Source organism: Heliangelus exortis, chromosome 1 (assembly GCF_036169615.1).
Source record: "Heliangelus exortis chromosome 1, bHelExo1.hap1, whole genome shotgun sequence".
Taxonomy (NCBI): Eukaryota; Metazoa; Chordata; class Aves; order Apodiformes; family Trochilidae; genus Heliangelus; species Heliangelus exortis.
The window spans coordinates 34,298,629-34,318,968 of NC_092422.1; the positions used below are offsets into that span (position 1 = coordinate 34,298,629).

A 20,340-nucleotide genomic window follows, 5' to 3' on the forward strand; every position below is an offset into this window, starting at 1 on the left:
TGAAACTGTTCCTCCTTGTCCTCTTGCTACATGCCTTTGTAAGAAGTCCTTCTGCAGCTTTGCTGTAGGCCCCCTTCAGGTACTGGAATGAATTTAGCTTAAAAAAAAAAAAAGGTCAGCAAGGACAAGGACTGCATATGTGAAACAACACTTACAGATCAAAAAGAATATAGGGACATCAAACATTTGGAGATCAAAAGGAATATTTCAAGACCTCATACATAAGGTAAAAGTTATGCTGATTCTCTGAATCATCTCAAGCAAAAACCTCTTTTAATCAACCATTATTTTGCTTCCTGTCAAATACAAATAATGGATTTGATGCATGGACCATTTGGTGGATAAGGAGTTGGCTGGATAGTTGCACTCAAAAAGTTGTGGTCAATGGCTGTCACAGTTTAATGCTGGGCCAGCAATTAAACAAATGGCTCTCTATTAGAACTTCTCCCTTCCCCTATAGGGAAAAGAGAGAACATGGGAGAGAGACTTACAAGTTGGAAACTGAACTGTACAGCTTTAATGAAACAGTAGTGATTAAAAGGAAAATAGTGAAATATGTACAAATATATACAAAACTAATATCACATTCCCCCTGTCCCAGTAATGCTCCTGTCACCACTGACCCCATGTGGCAGCCCTACAGGCTGGACTCCTGTCAGAAGTAGATGGGCGATGGATGGAGGAACACACAAATTCAAGGATGCATGAATCAGGATCAAAGGCAGACAAACAGATGGAATCCTCTCAGCAAGCTGGCCATGGACAAAGCAAGCTTGACCATCATGATCCCTCAAATTTATACTAAGTATGACATGTATGGGACAGAATACTTCATTTGGTCAACTTTGCTCACCTGTCTTCTCCCCCCCTCCCCAAGGGAGGATGACAGGTGCAACCCATTTACTCCCTTTTTCTTTCCAGAGCCTAAGACACTTTTTCAGAATGAAGCAGTGGCTTTGGTTCTGCATACCATTCTCTAGAAGTAACTGTAAACATCAAGTGTTATCAGTCCTACAAGCAAACACTGTCTGGAAAACATTCTATTAATATCAGCAAGTGCAACTACTTAGAAGAGCATTCACCACAAATTGAAATAACTAGAAACAAAATTGGCTCTGTTCTGGGTCAAACTAGGACAAGCTCAATATCCACATCAATAATGAGTTGCATTCTCCAAGAGTCCGTCCTAAGCTCAGTGCTGATGAACATATTTATCAGTGACATAGAGAGTGGGATTGAGTGCACCCTCAGAAAGTTTGCTGATGACACCAAGCTGGGAGGCCCATCCAGAGGGACCTTGGAAATCTTGAGAGGTGGTCTTTGGCAAACTACATGAAGTTAAACAAGGCCAAGTGCAAGGTCCTGCACCTGGCTGCAGCAATCCCAAGCACAATTACAGGTTGAGTGAAGAATGGATTGACAGTAGACCTGAGGAAAAGGACTTGGGGGTCTTAGACAATGTGAAGCTCAATATGAGCCAGCAACGTACGCTTGCAGTGCAGAAAGCCAACCATATTGTGGGCTGCATCAAAAGAAACGTGGCTAGCAGCAGGTCAAGGAAGGTCATCCTCCCCCTCTATTCTACTCTTGGCAGATCCCACCTAGCGTACTATGACCAGCTCTGGAGCCCCCAGCACAGGAAGGACACAGAGCTGTTGGAACGAGTCCAGAGAATAGGGCCACAGTGTTGATCAGAGGGCTGGAGCACCCATCCTGTAAGAAAAAGGCTGAGACAGTTGGGGCCATTCAGCATGGAGAAGGCTCTGGGGAGAGCTTGCAGCAGCCTTTCAGTTCCTCATGGGGGCCTACAGGGAAGCTGGGGAAGGACTTCTTACAAGGGTGTGTAGTGACAGAACAAGGTGCAATGCCTTTAAGCTTGAAGAGGTGAGGATTTAGATTATATATTAGGAAGAAATTCTTTAGTGTGAGTGATGAGACACTGAAACAGGTTGCCCAGGGAAGTTGGGGATGGCCCCCTTCCTCGCAGTGTTAAGGCCAGGTTGGATGGGGCTATGAGCAACCTGGTCTACTGGGTTGTGTCCTTGCCCATACAGGGGGTTGGAAACAGAACCATCCTATTATTCTAGACTGCACACCCTCCTCTGCCCTAACAAAAAATGTGAAGTTCAAAAAAAGACTGTACTGAAAACATACTGAAACTTACTTCTGGTCTGTTTATTTCACCAATCTTTATTTTTATTTAGTAATTTTTCTTTTTCTTCTAAAAAAATTCAAACTGTTTCTTGACATCCCAAAATGTATTTCTAATCTATTATTAGTGTGATTACAACTCTTCTTTCATTAAGAGACTCAAAAAACTTAGAATTTCATTATGTGAATTATCGTCTTAAAATTTTCAAAACCTTACCAAAACCAAATCACTCCTTGACCACAAGAACTAAAATAAAGGAAGAATCACAGATAAATTAAAAAAGTAATGTGCAACAACTCTCCAGTGTTCTGTCATTTTGTTTGCGATACTTAATCACTATACTTCAAGAACTATTTCTTATTTGCCCAATAAATGTCAGCAAAATAGTTCAGTGTATTTCTTATGTGAAAGAATCCAAGAAATATGCTGAATAAAATACAGTAGGTACAATGAAATATTATATGGCAGGATAAGACTTCACAGGAACAAAAGCCTTTGGAGAAAGGTGTCTGAAATGCAAAGCATTTCTGTTGATGGCAAACACATTAGGCTTTGTTTGAGATGAAAGCCAAATGCACACCGGTACTCAGAAGCAAGGCTTGAACAGTGGTATGGTAATACTTCGTCAATGAAAATTCATTAAACAGATTACATCATTTAAAAATTCAGTCATGATTAAGAGATCTAACTAGTAACTATTTTATCACCTTCATTGAAAACAAATGAGACTGACATTACTAAATTTTCTGATTGGTTGTACAAGATGAGCTTTGGAGGTCTCTTACAACTCAAACTATTGTTTGATTTTCCCTAAATATTTTTTTATTTGATACATAATAGACTACGCCCAAAAAGTAGAAAAAAATATTCTGTAAACCAGTACTTTTTTCTCAGTAGGAAAGAACCACCTGCAAAACAAATCAACATTGCTAAATGTTCTAAGTCCTAAAAGAACAGAATACTTATACTGTCCACTGGAGAAAGAATCAGGGGAAAAACTAAACTTAACTAAACCCCAACAAACAAACAAATCAACAGCAAAAAAACCAACCTTCTGTCAACAGTCACCTTCCAAGCTGATCATCTAGCTGGAACCCTATTCATAACCGACGAGTCTCATATTTTACAAATGTGCTGTCACATGACTATTCTTTATAAATACAAAGATAGTCTTCATCACAGTTTTGTAGAACATATTGCTCAGTATGAATCATGATGAATTAAACTTCCAAGAAATTAATATGATGGCTATATAAGTTTAGGACAAAGTTCAGTACTCTATGTAAACCAAGAACTCTATGTAAAATCTATTATACTGAAACAAAATGGAACTGCATATTGGAATTTTGGTAAGCATAAGCATACTTCATAAAGCATATGAACTAAATACAGAATTCAAAACTACACCAACCTAAGACAGTACTGCAAAACTAAGTTAAAGCACTGAGTAAGATGAACAGATTTAACAGTTTTCATAAAACAGTTCATCGCTCCACACAAACCAAAACTAAAACCCCAAAACCAAACTCCACAGTAATAGGAGATAATATCTGTGCTCTGATACATCAGTGTGGATTAAGTGAATGTAAGGACATATAAGAAAATAAAGTAGTTTATCTAAGGAAAACCTAAAATCTGGAAGAGAAGATAAGGGTAGTAAAGGATTTATTTTGTACTTATTGCTGAATGAACAGAAAACATGAAAGTGCAACGTAACTTAAAAAAAGGATAATTGCAAAAACCACAAAAGCAACCTGTAGAGTCACCTAAAAAACGAACCCCAAGCCACACTCATGAAGGGAACCTGAACAGTTTAGAGTCATGCCCTCAAGGTCTTTAAGCCAACAACAGAAGGTTTTTTTAGTTTTGGTTGAAGTAAAACATACAATGCTGTAATAGTCACAGCATGACAGCATCTCAGCAAGTGTTGAGCTGCTTCTTTCAGAACATCAAATCTTGACTTGGAAGAAAGCTAGAAGAATATAAGGTTTCCATTATTATTATTTTTTATATTACCATACAAGTAGTATTTAGCAGTTTATTCCCTACTTACGCTCTTCCTTGAGAGTCAAATAGTTTAGTCTTTTCCTTCAAGCAAATCCTTAGAGCAAATAACATGGAGGCTCCAAATTTTCTGAAATGCCATATTTATAAGACACTACTCACCTAAAAAATAAACCTTTTATTCTGTCATACATCGCGTCTGTTTGACTCTCCTTATTTGAAAAGATTAGCAAAAAATGAGGCATAAACCCACAATCTCAGGAAAAAAACTTCAAAAGCCATAGTGAGAAGATTGATACTTTTGTCAATAGTGGTTCTTAAAGCAAAGAGAAAATCTTAGCCCACCACACAGCCAGAATAAAACAAAAAAGATACAAGAGGCTGATGGAGACTAAACAACCTCGACAAAAAGCCCATGTGTAAAATTCCACATACAAAGAGTTTAACTGATTTATGCAAAACTTCCCCTCTTCAAGAGAAATGAAAATATTTCATGTCAGCTCAATACAGCATGTTCTCCAAAGTCAGCTCTGCTAGATGATAGGAAAGAGTGACATTAGAAAAATTGTATGCAGGATTAGGGTTTGGTTTTGACAGGGTTTTTTTTTAATGCTGTCATGGAAAACTAAGGAAAGCTCATCCTTTCACTGCTCAGTGAAAACCTAGTTGTTCCAAGGTTCCTAGGAAGAAACTTCACCAGCTCTTGAGATATAAGAACTTACTGCTTCATGGAGAGTTTTTCTGAGTTATCACATTGTCTCAGTTTTATAAGACAAGTTTATCAGTTGCACCACACTCAGTAAAATTTCACCTCTAGTACAACTGGTCTAGTTCTTTTCATTAGACTGACATCCCATCTAATTGAACTGGTAAATCTGAAAGAAATAGGTACCTGCTAAAAATGCCCACAAATAATAATGCATCCCATCCATAGATACAAACCAATCAATATCTTAAAACACACGATAATTTAAAATTTATTTATACTTTAATACTACCAGATTTCAAAAGACACAGCAAAAGGATAGTGCAATAAAATGAATCATTGCATAAGATTTACAAAAATTGTGAATCAGGGGTACTTTAAAATATAACCTTATTTATGAAGTAACAAACAGGTAGTGCTGAAAGGGGAGTAATTAAAGGATGAGGGTGGCTGAATTAAGAGAATGTTCAGAAATTTTACTCAACAGAAGAGTTAAAAAATAGAATACTATAGTGATACCAGGAAGGTTTGCTGCAGCCACCTTTTTGCTTGCCAACTCAAGTATCATTTTAGACAAAACTCATCAAGGCAGCCAATTCTACTATCGTATCATAGTGAGGATACTGTTAGTATAAGAGAAAATAATATGGTATTAAAACTGCTGCCAATAAAAACTTAGATAAAAGTTCTCTCGGAAAGAATAAAATCTAGAGATTAGTCTTTAAAATACAAAATAATGCTTGTTATGATGGTCCGATGACAGTGAAAATGAAAACAAACGCATCCTAGAAAACATCCTGTATTAAGTATTAGAGGAATCCTGATGACACACTAAATTTCAAATTTATTACTATTGTTAGTATGTACAGTTGTAGTAAGTTTGACATTTTAAAGAACAAAAGACAGACTTGTCAGTTGAGGAAGATTCAAATATGAAATAAAAACAGCAAAGCAAGCTTTGACCTATGTGGATTTAATTTCATACATCTTTTTTTTTAATCAATGTTTATTCTAGATAATAAAGCAAAAAAGAAATGTTTGCAACTTAACTTTGTATTTTACTAATTCAATGAAAATGCATAGCTGTGTCTGATTGGCCTATGTAAGTACTTCTCCAAGGAGTCAGATATTACTCTTTGAATGATTTGACACAGTCAACTGGGTGTCTACTCCTCAGACAATCCAGTTCATGGTCAAACTGACTGCTGTAAATCCACCTTTACTGGCATTTTGCCATAATTTATCAGACTTAAATGGAACTGCTGAGATTTAAACATAGGCTTATCTCTTCCATTCTGGCATACACGGTTTGAAACAAGGTATGAAAAGCATTGTGCTTGGTCTACTTTATCCAGCATTGGAGACCGGAATTTTTCTCAGTAATGCTAATACATAAGAAAAAATGAAAAAGAAAGAGAATAGAAAAAGAAAAAAAGAAGAAGCCTAAAAAAGTCTTCATGAAATATTCCATTAAAAGCTTTCTCCTCTTTTCCTGTGTTCTTTAATCACAGTGTCATCTAAACGTCTGGGCCAGCCAGATTTATATTAAAATACTATGGTACAAGTAAAAATGCAAGATGTGGTCTTGTTTTCTTTACCATACTCACTCTTCCTAATAAAGTTTTTTTTTCTTCCCTTTTGTCTTTTATCAACTCTCAAACATTTCAACTTCTAGATCAAATGGATTAAATAGGAACATTACCAACAGCTTTTCTTTTCATAGATTATTTCATTACATAGATCATTCCTAGGGACCATCCATCTCATATACTAATTGAGATGTGGGCCGATGAAGAAATATATTCTTAGGATATGTATGTTTTAGAATATATTGCTGAAATTTTGAACAAATGAGACTCCAGACTAAACTTAGTACATCTGATATCTAGTTTAATCAGATTCTTTAATGGCATTCAAGATGATGACTTATTTCAAGAACAAAGAAGACATTTGGAGAATATATCATAGCTGTTTCACCCTACAGGATTTTGAAGAAATTTGTGGAGGGAAAATGAAAGTGCAAAGAAGGAGCTAATTGTTAAATCAGATAAGAAGCCTCCCACGTCAAAGATTTGGCTATATATTCCAAGAATGCTACATTAACACCTCTGACATATCAGCTGCAGTATTAGTCCATGTTTGCAAGGGAGAAAAAAAGCTTTTGCAGCCTAGTACCACAGGAAATCTAAAGAGAATTTGATCAGTCAGAAGGTACAATTTGAGGAATTGTAAATTACTTTTGAAAATTATAAAGTGATTTTTTTGATGTTTGGGGTTTTTTGGCTGTTACTTCTGTTGGTGGTTTTGTTGTTATTTCTGTTTCTGGTTTTGCTTTTTTTTTAATTTTAAGATACATTAATATATTGATGTATCTTAATTGTTATGTTGATTACCATAATTGAGTAAACAAATGTAGGAACTCTCACTTACAAAATTATAAATTTAAACCCCAATTTACATATGGAGAACTGATCCAAATCATTACCACAGTTCACTGGTAGAATTGCTCCCAATTCTCATCATTATAAGGTTAAATAACTGCTACTTATATGCCTCTTTCTAAAGCTGTGTAATATAAACTAGGCTTAAAAGGAACCTAAAACTTACCATTATAAAATGCACCCTTTTGAAACTATGGCTATTTTTTAAATTGTATAAACAAATAGTATAAGAAAAGAAGTGAAAAGGTAATAATTTCTCTTTCTTCAGACCACATATCCTTTGCAAGCAACAGAGGTGCTGAAAACATTAGTTTCACATCTCATAAACCAACAAAGTATGTTTTGACAGTTCTGTTGCTGTTGCTAAGGGTGGATACTTCTTTTAAAGAATCTCAGAGACCTATTCATTGACCCTTTGAGATAAGTAAATTAAAGATAGGGATGAACTATATAAAGATCCCTTGAACGTCTGATAAAACTTCAACAAGAAATAAAAAGCAAAAGATTTTATTACCTTCTGTAACTAAGAAATTTAACCACGAGATATTGGTAATTTAGCTTCAATCAGAAAACTTTACAAGGAAACCTTGGAAAATAAATAAAAGTGATGATGGTGTGGGGTTTTTTTTCTTGCTCTCAGAGTGTAGTTAAAAGACTCCTAGGAACACAGAAACCAGCTTTACATTAGATGTATGATGGTTGCTACTTGTAGTAACATGGATCACAAAAGAACAGCAGCAACAGCTTTCAGCAAAAACACCATTTCAGAGTTAGTTTTGTTTTCCAGGTACCTGTGATTAGAGAAAACTGCCTCCGTCACATCTGTGACTGGCATCAAATTATTGCAGCAGTGTCTTCTGACAGATCAACATTCTTTAATTGGTTTAGAATAGTGATCACTGCCTTTATACCCCAACACCCAAACTCCATATATTCCAATACTTAAATACAATTATATGCAGAAAACTACCACAGGAAAGGGTCTACAAAGACATAATACTTCTTTTCCTCAAGTCAAGAGATAGACCTGACTAATTATTTCTTTCCAAGGAAAGAATCAATCCTCCCAGATGAAGGAAAGAATTAAAAAAAAAAAAAAATAAATATTTACATAGATACATGCACCCAGTAAAAGAAGTAGCCTTACTCTATGGTGGGTTTTTTCGATGAAATCATTAACAATTATGCATTATTATGTAAAAGTTACGTAAAAATATATCCAAACTACATTTCCACAAAAAGCATCAACTGCCAGCACTGAACTAGTAGTATTTTCTTTTCTCTCTTCCAGTCTTGCTTTGCTAGTTCAGCCTGGGAAATGTAAACGTGTCTTCCATCTGGGAACAGAAAAGGTGACTACAAGTACTGGTGATAGAACATACCACAACAAATAGGAGGAAGGAGGCAGTATAGGTTAACATAGTGATAACTACAGTATTCTCATTTATGTGGAGACCAAAAAGAAAAAAATTCAGTGTAGAAAACTTCAGTGAAAAACTTGAGATTTATTAATGCAAACAAAAGTAAAAGCAAACTATTATAGCTATGAAAAGTTTAAAAATAGTTCTATATATCCCAAGAGAATTCCAAATAATTCCAAATAAAATTGTAGCAATCAGGTCTTCTAGATTGACAGGTATGTCCACTAAAAGTCCAATTAAAAGGCAGCATTTGTACTCTTCTCTCATTCTGAAGCCTCTTCACATTTAGGAAGCAGGTATTGTTTCTATAATATTATGTTAAACCTGCATTTCAGGAAAGGACAAAAAAAGAAAGTTATAACAAAACAGAACTTACCACAACTCCAAACTGCTCCGGCTCAGACAAATTATTATACTCGCTCTTGAACTTGGACAATGCATTCAATTGTTCTTGTTCAGGAAGATGTTTTATTAAATTCTATTAAGAAAGATAAAATAGGCTTTAAAATCTCAGATTCTATGTTTCTTGTATTATTGTCAGCAAATGCTATTACTTATGCTTTATTGCCACCTACTCCAAAGACAGCACTCCTTCCTGAAGACAGATGAATGTAAATTTGCTAACACACAGATGAATGTAACTGTGAGAGTAAAAGGTTATTTAATACTACTAGCTAGCATCTTTTGCTTATTCTGCAAACATTTCTGTAGTCTTTTCTTAAAACACCATTAAAAAATATATATAATGCATGATAGGCACTATGCAAACAGTATGCAAGAAGCAAATAGAACAGAGAAGGCAGAATAAGAATTTCAAGTACAACATAGCATTTTTGAAAATCGATAATTTATTTCCTAGTATTTTAAAACAAAAACTTAAACCCATTAGACTTAGCCTGAAAACTTGCCAGAAGTAGGAGGCAGGACTCAGAGGTGGGACTCAGTTTTTACTGAATACAGGAGTCCATAGGGGAAGCTTGGGCACTTACACAAATGAGTATCTTATGAACACATGAGGTAAATGAATCTACACATCATGTTCATCTGATCATGTGAAAATTCCTTGAACTTCCTGGAGCTTCCCGAACACTTAGACACCTATATTTAAATATAGACAACTATAGTCAGGCACCGGAATCCCACTTTAACTCCTATCAGCCAGGTTGGTTAAAAATTGCTATTCTTACATCCTGGAAGTAGAGAGCTTCTCAGGCATTTAATTTCATATATTTTCGTATATAATTTCAGTCAGTAGCTCAGTTCTGTCCCTTCTCAAGACAATTACTATCAGGCAATAGTCAGGGTTCCTCCAGCCTGCTTTCTTTCACAACACTGTGCCTAAGCTTCCATCATACTAATACAGCAAGTCCAACTCTAGGTTGAACCTGCTCTGGCAGGGTGGTCAGACTAGATGGTCTCCAGAGGTCCCTTCCAACCCCTAATATTCTGTGATTCTGTGATTTTTGTTCCTTTTTGAAAAACTCCCTAGTCTACTGATTAATCACTCTTTTAAACTGAAATAAAGATTCAGTCCACCTAACACTGAATCAGGTCCAGCAAAAACATCTATCCCAATATCTACAACCACATTTCAAGAGACCTTTAGAAAGTCGAAAGGTAGCATTTCCCCATTACTCCACAGAAAAGATAAGATAAGTCAGGTCTGTTTTAAAACTCCGTAACTAAATAGCTTTGGTAAGATATAATCAGCAGATGAGAATTTACTTAGGCTAGTGAAGAGAATCTCTATCCAAAAGTCCTTAAAAAAAAAACAACAAAAAACAAACAAACAAAAAAACCACAGAAAAACCCACATTAATTTTGTCCACAAAATATTCTAATTTCTTCTATAGGAAATTCAGCCAGCTAGGCTATACAATTTATCTTTTTGAAGTCAGAGAAATAAAAAGTGACAGCTATATTTTGCTTAACACACTTCCCTAATTCAAGATGAAAGAATTCGACTCTTTATGTAGTAGCCCAAAAATATCCTTAAACCAGTAATCAACTCAGTGGCTCCCTGCATACTCAGAACCTGTGTTAGTTCAAAATTAGTCCCAGATGTTTATTCAAGTTCCCATAGATCACAGCATGGATATTCCTCTTGCTAAAGTATGAGAATAGTAGATTTGAAACTGAAGAACACATGTATCCAGAGTATCAAAGTTTTTAAAAAGCAGCTTGAATATTTGGTTTAGTGTTACTGCTTTTAATATTTCCTCCTTCTTTCAGGTCTTGTAACAGTTGTCATTTTATGGTACTTCAGCATTTAACAAACCTTTTTTCTAAAGCATAAAAAGAGCTAGACAGTTTTTTATGACCATTTAGTTGTAGCGTAAAAATTGTTACTATTTTAAGAACTGAAAGCCTACTTTGATTCTAAGGACTACAATTACTTGTTTTACAATATTTTATAGTATGGAAAGTAAGGACAATGTATTTTATAAAGAAACTAAATCCAGCAAATAAAAAAAGTTAGACTTAAGCAAAGGTCTAAATAAACCACAGAAAGAGTAAATTATAGGAGTAGACTGTTTTAATATAATGTCTACACATTACAAATAAGGGAAAGAAGAGAATAATAAAAAATGCATGGATCACAATGCTTAATACAATAATGCAAAATTAAATTTTATTGTGTTTGATTTGGGCACGGTAAGTCTAACTTTCAGCTGAAGAATATATGACAGAAGTCATATATATCCTTACCATTATTACATTTGGAAAATATTTTTGGAAAAAAGACTACATTTATTAATTATGAAGATGTCCAGAATTTAGTCAGCAACAACAACAAAAAAAAAACCCCCAAAAAACAAACAAAAAAACCCACAAAAAAAACCCACCACCTGAAGCAGAAGCTGAAATCAAAGCAGCTTTATGGTGTTCTGAAAAAGCTTTTGAACTGCTAGAGATGAAACACATTTTCAATATCAAACAGAGAATAAGCAGGAGAAAGAATTTTGACTAAGTCAAACGAAATGTTCTAATAATTAGTCAATGACTAAATTACAACATGATTCTTGGAGTTTCACATCTTTAAGAACTAGATTTAATTCTAACTGGAGAGAGTGGGAGGATGGGAGAGAAAGAAGGAAGAGGGCCATGTTTTACTTCTTAAGCACAACAAAAGAGTAGGATTAAGGGCAAATTTCCAACTTCAGAAACTGCAACATCAGGATACGTTGAACAAAATTCAATGTTAGACAGATAAAACAATAAAGGCAAGAGATTTCTAGAAAGAATATTATAATAGCTAATGTACCTTATATAAATACATAAAATATACAAATTTAGGCACTTAAATGAGATATATAAAAAAACCAATATATAGGACTTTACTCCTAACCTCACATTTAGTTCTTCAACTTCTCTTATCCTTGTTTCCTCCGAAAGCAAACATGAAAAGACTCAAACATTGTCAGAAATACTTTAGATTAAATTCTGATATCAAGAACCATATAGAGATGTTACGGCATACACTGATTTTCAACATACTTTACTGTGAATACAAATTAAAAGTCACAAGATTATCAGCATAGAGTCAAAAATTACCTCCTCCTATTGTTAGCCATGCCTTTTTCATAGAGAATAAAGTACAGCTAGCCTGTGTTTGCTGTTTTAATTATTTAAAAAGTAGGTATTCATTATACTAAGGTGTATACCATTGAAATGGAAATAATAGAAGAAACTAAAAAGAAAAAAGTAAACAATTCTCAAGAAAAGTAATTTTTCTATTTAGACTATTGTAACTGATGGAATACTTATCCTACGTTCACGCGAAAGTATACCAATCATTAATTACTTTTAATAGTTTGATGATATTTTTACCCAGACCTTAGATGCAAAAAAATGTTATGTCTTCTTTAAATAAGACATACAGAAATTGTCAAGATGTCAGTTTTTCATCACTTTTGATATATAATATTTATTCAGTATGTACAGGTTACTTCATGGCATTTTCAAGAACCTAATTTTAACATTTTAAATTTTTACCACTGAAAGACAGTGTTAAGGTCAAATACCATGAGGAGAGTATGGATTATCTGAGACAGTTCAAGCTGAACAGAACAACAAAACATAGTCAATCTCTCAGCTTTTAATGCTATTTTAGAGAATTTTGGCTAATATTCCAAATAGAATAAAAGACACACTTCATGCATCTATTTTAAGCATGAAGAAAACCCTGAAAAAGAGATGTAAGCACAGACTAGAATCAACAAACAGCTTAAGAAGTGTAAACTGCTCTGTTCACCTAATAATCTTAAAGTGCTTCAGTGCCCATGCTAACTGCTTCACTGAATGAAATAAAGAGAATTATATAATGATTATACAGACTGTCACTAGCAATGACAGCTCATGTTTGTTCCTTCCTGTATTTCTTAAGAGAACCATCTCATTCTTCAAATCAATCAGTAAGCAAGCTCCTTTCAAAGAAAAATGAAGTCCAAATAGCTCAACAGAGTCTGAGGAACTTGGAAAACCAAGTGACAAGAAGTGAGGACCAGACTTCACATGGGAAGAAAAGGAGCATAGTGAACCTTGTACAGGTGCCTCAGGTAGGACCTTAACTGGACATTTCAATATGGTGGAAGTTTATTTTTCAAGCAAAGTACATAATATAAATTTGCCTTATTGTTACCTTTGAATACAAATTGCTGTGTGTTGCACTACAAGCCACACATTTGAATCTCAGATGTCTTAATGTTACAGCTCATTTTGTAACTCTATTATCTGTGTTATTGCTTTAACTAATCAACATTCCTGCAAAAAAACATACATTTCTAAAAATCTAATTTTATCTTCCTTGGATGTTTAAATAGGCACCATGTCCCTAACACAGTTTCATGTATGTTTTAGAGATCAGTTATCTAAATTATCTCTAAGTGAAACCTATGCCACACTACTAATAGAATGATAATAATAATTTGATATTTATGAGACATAACAGCAAAAATCTGAAGTTTATCACAGTATGAAGTTCTGTACAGAAGACAAAAAATGTTGATCTAAAGATGTACCTTCTCAAATGTAGGGATGCCCATCAAGATGACTGGGGAACAATGCACAGAATAGGCAAGGAGGGGTTGAGAGAAGTGGGTTTGTGGAACAGTAAGAAAACAGGCCTCAGGTAAAGTTAATGTGACCTAGGTTCCTCTCCAATTGGAAAATACAGAGAAGATGCAATTAGGTTCCTCTTGGAGGTGTACAGCGGAAGGCCTGGGTCACAAGTTGAAATAATTAAAATTTCAGCTAGATAAATAAGAAAATTTTCTTCAACATGAGGGCAGTTCAATACTAGGATAGGTGTCAAAAAAGGCTTTGGAGTCTCCAGCTTCAGAGATAGTAAAAATTTAATAGGAAAAGGCCCTGAGCAACCTGGTCTAGCTGACCTGCCCTTAAGCAGGGACTTGGATCAAATGACCTCCAGGTTTGCTTCAGAAATAATTTTTTTACATGGTTCCCTAATAAATTATTTTTTTAAGTGATTTTATGAAATTGTTTGACTTATCAACCCTAATCATACTGATTTTGTACTTGGAATAAAGTAATATGGAAAGGGAAAACGCAATCCAAATAAACTCCAGCAAAGAAAAGTTGTCACTGTGGATGCCCTAAGGCAAGATCTTGGACTGCATCAGCTCTAACACGATAGGGAGAAAAAATAAAAATATCCCAACAAGAAACACCAAGGAAAAAAATTGAAAAAAAACTTCAAACATTTCCCATCCAGGTTTTGACCAGAATAACAGATTCTTGCATGTAAGACAGAGGTAGAAGCAAAAGAAAAAATTAGCAACTAGAGAAGAAAGAGAATATCATATGCTGTATGAATATATACCAAAGAAAAACCTCAGTTTAGGTGTGAAAATACAAATGCAGAAAATAAAATTTATAAATTCAGCTGCTTTCTTAAAAAATTGCTTATAAATATAAAGAACCCTACCTTTTACAGTAAAAAAAAAAAGATTCTTGCAGTCATTTGTTAACCAAATATTTATGTTTAAAAGGGTTTATAACTATAGGTTTCTAGTTAATGAGAAGCTTGCCCTGAAATATTAGGCATTAAAGCAGCATTTTCCTTACCTGAACCATGGACTCTGACAGCTGTGTTTCATCTACTTCTAATATCATCATTTTAATTTCCTCATAAGGCACTCGGAAAGAACCAAGGAAAATTGCTAAAATAAAGATTCAATACATAATGAAGAAAACAAAACAATCATTTTTCTACTTACAAAACACCCATTAAAAAGGCTATGGCATCTACAGGTAAGCAAACACTGTGGAAAGTACCATATAAAAAGAAATTAAATTTTAAATGTATTTTCATTTATTGTTCCCCTGCAATTCCAGCCTTCTCCACCCATTTGCTATGCACAACATGAAGCATCCCAAAAGATATGTCAGTGACAAGTGTGTTCTGCAGAATAATCATTGCCATTACAGTATTTTGTGCTGAGGTGACAATTACACTTTTTTCTTCCAGGGTCTTGTCAGAACATTCTTGAAAAAGGAACATGAGAAATCAAAACCATATAAACAGTTACAAACCAAAATGCTATTACAAATATTGTTCCATCATTAACCATAATCCAGTCATTTCCTAATTCATCTCTGCCACCCTGTAGGAACTTATTCTTTACAGAGCTCCTCTCTGCCAAAACCTCATCAACTCTATTTGCATGTTATTGTATAATATTAAGTATTGCCTTCTTTCTATAAAGTATAGGGAGATGAACAGACACTTGCAGATCTTACTGCCTTTTTTTCTGGGGTGGGGCAGGCAGTACTACTGGATGCATGTGTTCAAAGTCTAGATAGATAGTTGGATATATAGCTGTATCCTTGTACTTCAATATATAGAGGAGACTAACTTGTCTTAAATATGTGATAACCTTTAACTGTTTTTCATGTGTTCTAGTTGTATCAATGAACAGGTTTGAGAGTTAACACCAATTACTGCACATATTCTCACACACTTAAACCAAAGAGTGGTTACAATGCAGTCAGACAAGAAAGACATTTTTACGGACCATTTATGCAACACTGCATTGCCATAAAACCAGAATCTACTTACACAGATTCTGTGCAATCTTTGGGTCCAAAACTTTTAATTCTCTGATTCGTTTCTTAATGGATTTCTTTTCTTCCAAATCCACATCTTCTTTTTTTACTGCCAAAGTAAACACAAACATACTCACTGTTAACTCTTAATATTTAGAGAAAACATTAATGAATTCAGAGAATATATTTGCTATCAAGTATAGTAATTTTTCAAATAACATATCACAGAACATACAGACCAAGACATACAAAGGGTTTGCATTTATTGATTGTGTTCTCAACAGTTTTGCTCTTCAACCAAATTTGTCAGCATGTTAGCCTTCTAGAACACAGTGTTTTTTAAAATATACTTGCCTATCCCACATTGGCCTTATCAGCCATCAGCGCACTTGCAGAAAGCATGGGGAGAGCCCTTCTTAAATCTTCATTCACAAAGCCAAGCCACGATAGGAATTAAATAAGCATGCTGATTTTAATTATAAAAATTGTCAGAGGTCATGAAAGTCACACTTAAAATACAATGCAACATATTACAGTCATCCTGGCCAGGTAAACATTCTGAATTGGATTTTAACAACAATAAATCTTAAAGAAGATATGTCTTCACTATCTCAACATTGATTAATCAAGAACTAACCTGAAATTTAAATATTTTTGTTACAGCTTTTGCCTAAATATATACACCAAAATTATCAAAGACCACTGGCCATTAAAAAATTAACATGAGCTTAGAACATAAATGAGTATAAATCTATTTTCCTTATCTCCTCCAGAAAGATGGTTTTTTTACGTATATGATATACTCATTATAAAAAAACCACTAAGACAGTGATTTCATAAATGTACAATAATATCGATGGAATTTTTCCCTTAATCTTTCTTTTCAGAAAATAATTCATACAAATAGGATCTCCCAAATGCATTATGTAAGCTGAATTTATTTCTTATTATTCACACATTGTCATAAGAATTTCATGCAAAATAACAGCAAAGCCTCGATAATGTATTAGTAGGAACCATTCCAATTATTATGCAAACAAAAAAGGCCAAGAGCATACAAATCCTTCCTTAAACCCAGGCTAGTTGTCCTTTTGTTTCTTTTTGAGTGTGACACATTGGCCACTGTCCCCATACCAGTAAACCTGCTTCAGTTTTAATTTCCAACCTTCAAGTCTCTCTTTCTTACTACCCTTTTATCTTCTCTTAGGAGGGTGGAGGTGGGAGAGGAGAGGGTAACAGAGCAATTCTGTTCTCTGGTTTTTGGTGTACCAAGACCACTAAAACAAGACAAATATGAATCATCTTGAGGATTTCACGAAGTAGAAATACCTTCTGTAAATTTTAAGAGAGATCTTTGAACACTATTGTTAGACTGAACAGGCCCTGAGAAACCTGATCTAGTTGAAAACATCTTAGATCATTGTGGACAGGGAGAGGCTTGTGTGGAGTAGATGACCTTTAAATGTCTATCCCAACCCGAACTATTCTGTGGTTCTAAAAAAATATTTTTCTAAGCACAATAAATTTTGCCTAGGTTTGGGACACAGACAAAATGAATCTCATGAGGTCTTTGAGCTTTATTATTTAGGATACTACTGAAGAGGTAACAACCTAAAAACCCACAGAGAGATTGAAGGAACTGAGTTCTAGTCCCTTCCAAGCTGTTGCAGACACGAATTTGAATCATCTCCCAATTCACTTTTAATACTCTACAATATAGGCAGCATATCCTCTTGAAAACATGATGCAGTGCAGAAAAGAACCTGGTGTTCTGAAAAATGAAATTACTGAGCTAAGACTTAAAGCAGTCCTTGAAAAAAGGACCAGGGTCACAAAAAATGGGCTACAAAGCTACAATCCTCTTTTGTCTTGCTTCCCAAGCTACAGTCCTACATTTTTGTCGGGCTTCCCACCTTACCAGTTAACCTTAGATTTCTTGTAGAACACATTTAACATAAAGGTTAGTATTAGCCTGTCTGAGGAAAAACTACACTATCTGCTTACTATGCATGTGGGAGCAGTGCTCTTACTGATGTAAGAATTCAGTACCTCATATTGAAAGAAACAGAATTTGAACAGATATTTGATCTAATGGATAAAAAAGAGGTTACTGATAAAACTTAAATTTTTTCTGGTTATGCTTTAAGAAGAGCCTCTACTGAATCCAGGAGGGCAACTAAGGAGCTACTGATCTCAGGATGATGCAACTGTTTTCTCCTGCATTTACTTAAACAACCTGCCAATTTTTTATCAGCTACATGCTCAAAACAGCAATTCTTAAAAAACCATTTTAAATTGACTGACTTATCAATGCTAGAATTGCAAATTGCACAAGAAGACCTAAAATTCTCTGTAGGCTCCATGCCATCTCCACACTCATCTAAATCATAACGAAAAACAGTAATGCTTTACAGCAACCTTGGAATTTTGCAAATCATCATTTTAGAGGAAACAAAATAATTTCCTTAATAGTCACAATAAAAAAGTGAATTATATTGATTTATTAATTTACTTAAACTTGCCCTGACAGCCTTGAAATAGATACTAATAGGTACTGAAACAGAAGAAATACAAATAAGCTTTCTTTTTCCAGCATTATAAAGCAGCATTTATTCATTACTAGTCTTGTAATAGAGATAATACACAGATACAAAAACATACAAAAAATTCAGCAAACATGCACTCTTTTAACTCCTAACTTCCAAGACAAGAAACAAGGCTGCAAATAAACTGGCTAATTGTCCCTGGAATTTGCACCCAGCAGAGGATTACACAAAATGTTATAGCAATACTTAAGGCACTAAAACCCCAAAGAAAACAGCAGAAACATAGAACATATTTACTCTAGGAACTGCTGGGTCTGTATGCAGATTTATACAATTATGCAACAAACTAAATTACTGCAAACTTACGTGGTATTTCTTCAGGAGAATTCAAGTCACATCCTTAAGTAGTTGGCAGCAATAAGAAGCAGAGGATACATATTACTTGTCTTCCCTGTTGGAAATGTTGCACTTTCCAATGAAAACTGATACCACCTACCACCTCTAAAATGTTTGACCTCATTCACTTACTAGCTTATAAAGCAGAAAAAAGAATTAATTAAAAATAAAATAAAATTTAGAAAAAATAAATTAAAAAAAAAAAGAGACAAAACTATTACCTATTTCCAACAAAAAAGGGGGAAGGCCTATTGGGAGGGGAAAAAATAACAGGAAGATCTGACCATGTGAAGTAATTATCTAGACTAAGAGGAAATTAAAGAAAATAAACAATTAGAATCTTATTTTGGGAGGACACTGGAGCAGGGAGGAAATATACAGAGGACAGAAAACGGGAAACATCTCCTTACACTGGTAAATGGGAAAACAGCCCAGTGAGAATGGGTAGCTGTACAGAAAGGAGGTGACTCAAGGGAAATACATGTAAGACATTGTCATTATAATGGCAGAAGAATCAGAACAGGGTATTTCAAAAAGTGCAGACAGCTCTTAGGCCTTCAGAAGCTGAACCATCATATTAAACAACTAACTTCTTCAAAATCATATGTCTTATTTCAGTATAATATAATTAAAAAGGAATGTTACATATCATGAACAACACATCCTTTAAGTTCTGTCTGTATGCTACATCTACAATACTGAGGGCATACACATGGCCCCAAGTATCTGAACTGGTTAATTTTTAGTGAGCAGTACTTCATCTGATGCTTCAACTGCTCTGGTCTCTCAGACTGGGAAACAAAGTGCTAGAATGCTTTCAAAGACATAGAATTATTAGGATAATAGAGTCAACAGGCTGACCAGGAAGGTGGTAGAATCACAATCCCTGGAAATATTTTAAAAAACATGTAAGATGAGGTACTTCAGGACATGATCTAGTGGGTGATACAGATATCAATACATATATCTTTTATTTTGGGGGCAGGGGAGAAGGTTGATTCAGGGGGCAGGGGAGAAGGATGCAGTGACCTTAGAGGTATTTTCCAACAGTGACTATTTTGTGATTAAGACCTTCAATATCATCAAGTCCAATCATAATTCAACTACCACAACCACTAAACCATGTTCTGAAGCACCACACCTAAATGCTTCTTGAACACCTCCAGGGATGACGACTCCACTACCTTCCCGGGCAGCACATTCCAATGCCTCACCACTGTTTCAGTGAACAAATTTTTCCTAATATCCAACCGAAACCTCCCCTGTCACAACTCACACCCTTCACAGTTCCTCTTACCCCACAATCTCATATCCTTACTAGCATGACTTCAAATTTAACAGATACAGTTGCAAGCATACATCTAGACAAATAACTCAAAGGAGTTTTAGCTATTGGAAAAATTGCTTTTACCATCTCCTTCAAACATACATCCATATACAAATTCAACTACCACATACAACCTTCACCTGTGGCAATGATCTGACTGAAATCACAGTCCTGAAAGGAGTGGTGATAGCATTGTTTTACAAATATAACATCACAACTGGAAGGGTACAGAAGAGCATTTAATAAAACTGTGAATTGAATTCTACATAGCTACGCCAC

The 20,340-nt window shown here is 34.8% G+C and overlaps 1 protein-coding gene across 1 annotated transcript in view; it reads right to left on the reverse strand.

Moving 5' to 3' along the window:
- DIAPH3 (diaphanous related formin 3) overlaps positions 1-20,340 on the reverse strand; it is a 210,374-nt gene that overhangs the window by 103,002 nt on the left and 87,032 nt on the right. The window contains exons 18-20 of the mRNA XM_071740516.1: positions 15,806-15,901; positions 14,812-14,906; positions 9,101-9,202 (exon numbers count right to left, since the gene is read on the reverse strand). Of these exons, the coding sequence (XP_071596617.1) occupies positions 9,101-9,202; positions 14,812-14,906; positions 15,806-15,901 (293 nt within the window). The remainder of the gene's footprint in view (positions 1-9,100; positions 9,203-14,811; positions 14,907-15,805; positions 15,902-20,340) is intronic.